This window comes from Condylura cristata, unplaced genomic scaffold, assembly GCF_000260355.1.
Source record: "Condylura cristata isolate star-nosed mole 26May11 unplaced genomic scaffold, ConCri1.0 scaffold00025, whole genome shotgun sequence".
Taxonomy (NCBI): Eukaryota; Metazoa; Chordata; class Mammalia; order Eulipotyphla; family Talpidae; genus Condylura; species Condylura cristata.
The window spans coordinates 23,524,378-23,525,879 of NW_004567126.1; the positions used below are offsets into that span (position 1 = coordinate 23,524,378).

General features: G+C 47.0%; 1 protein-coding gene across 2 annotated transcripts in view; it reads right to left on the reverse strand.

Moving 5' to 3' along the window:
• The window catches only part of TTC12 (tetratricopeptide repeat domain 12), a 41,435-nt gene that overhangs the window by 22,509 nt on the left and 17,424 nt on the right, over positions 1 to 1,502 (reverse strand). Inside the window, exon 8 of one of the 2 annotated variants that reach the window (XM_012729956.1) lies at positions 778 to 849. The exons of the other annotated variant lie outside the window; for it this stretch is intronic. Within the exon in view, the coding sequence (XP_012585410.1) occupies positions 778 to 849 (72 nt within the window). The remainder of the gene's footprint in view (positions 1 to 777; positions 850 to 1,502) is intronic. 2 annotated transcript variants of the gene reach the window in all.

Genomic DNA, 1,502 nt, shown 5'->3' on the forward strand with positions numbered 1-1,502 from the left:
AAAAAAAAAAAAAAAAAAAAAAAAAAAACTGGCACACGAATATTCACAGTAATCCAAAAGAACAAACAACCCAAACGTTCATCAGCTGCTAAACAGGTGAACACCACATGGTCAGTCCGCGACGCAGCGCTATTAAGACAAGGAATGAAGAGTCGATACGCGGAACACGGATGCGCCTCACAAACATCACGCTATGTGAAAGCTGCCGGACGCAGCAGACCACCCAATGCGTGACTCTGTGTAAGGACAGGTCAGAACAGGGAAACAACAGAGGTAGATCAGAGGTTGCTAAGGGTTGAGATGGGACTGAGAATGGGCACAAGGTTTTTTGAAAGGTGACAAAAATGTTCTAAAACTGGTAGTGGCAGGCTGCACAACTCTGAATAGATTAAAAATCACTGAACTGTACACTTCCACAGGTGAACTGTTTGGCAGGTGAACTGTATCTCAGTGAAGCTGCTATTAACCTGGTGTACCTTAGTGACTGCCTGGCTCATTTTGAATGATGAGATGAGAAGTGAATTTTGTTTCCACCTCTTCTCTGAAGAGGTGCGGCTCTCAGGCTGGGTGAATACTGGCAGGAGGTGCACAGGGAGTCCTGTAGGTGGAGAGGCTAGATGATGGTCACCATCCTTCCACTCAAAGATCTAAGTTTTAGCCTGGCACAACTAGAAGCTGGGCAAATAGCCACTGACTTGGAGGGGCGGGGCTGGCCCCGAGACAGTAAGAAGCGTGGCTCAGGGACGGGCCTGCCACTGACACTCTCCAAGCACTCACCGTACTGTAGTTCTTCAGGGCCAGGTGGGCTTTTCCCATGTGGAAGTATGCTTTCGTGCATTTTTCATCACACTGCACAAGAAAGAATGACTGATCAGAGGTGCCAGGCGAAGGCATTGGCCACTTCCTGACTGTCAAGCTGAGGTTAGGGCAGAGCGCTGGTTCTCGAGCAGCTATCAGATTTGCCAGTTAAAACTTTTCTGTGCCATCTGTGACCAAACTACCCGATGACAGCAAGGAGCCTGGATGTGCAAGTAAGCTTTTTAGCAGATTAAGGAAGGGTACTTACCAGTTTTCATTCCACTCTGGGACTCAAACCAGAAGCTCTGGAGCTCTTAACCTTGACTGAATTTTAGAATGTCTGGATGTTTGTGAAACTCCTATCAGAATGGGGCCCAGTTAATTATGCTACGGAGGAGGGCCTAGGCATCAATAATTCTTAAAATCCCCAGAAAATATGTGCAGCCAAATTTGAACCACCGGTTTACCTTAAGACAATATGCTCCAGACATGTAATTGAGGTTACTGTTATGTCTTACTGGGCCCAGAAAGTTCCATATCTAAATTGTCCTGGATGAATCCCTAGTTTCTATTGCTCATTTTCCTTATCTTGAAAGTGAAGAGAGTATCTCTCTCTCTCTCTCTCTCTCTCTCTCTCCCTCTCTCTCTCCCCCTCTCCCTCCCCCTCTCCTCTCTCTCTCTCTCCCCCTCTCTCTCTCTCTCTC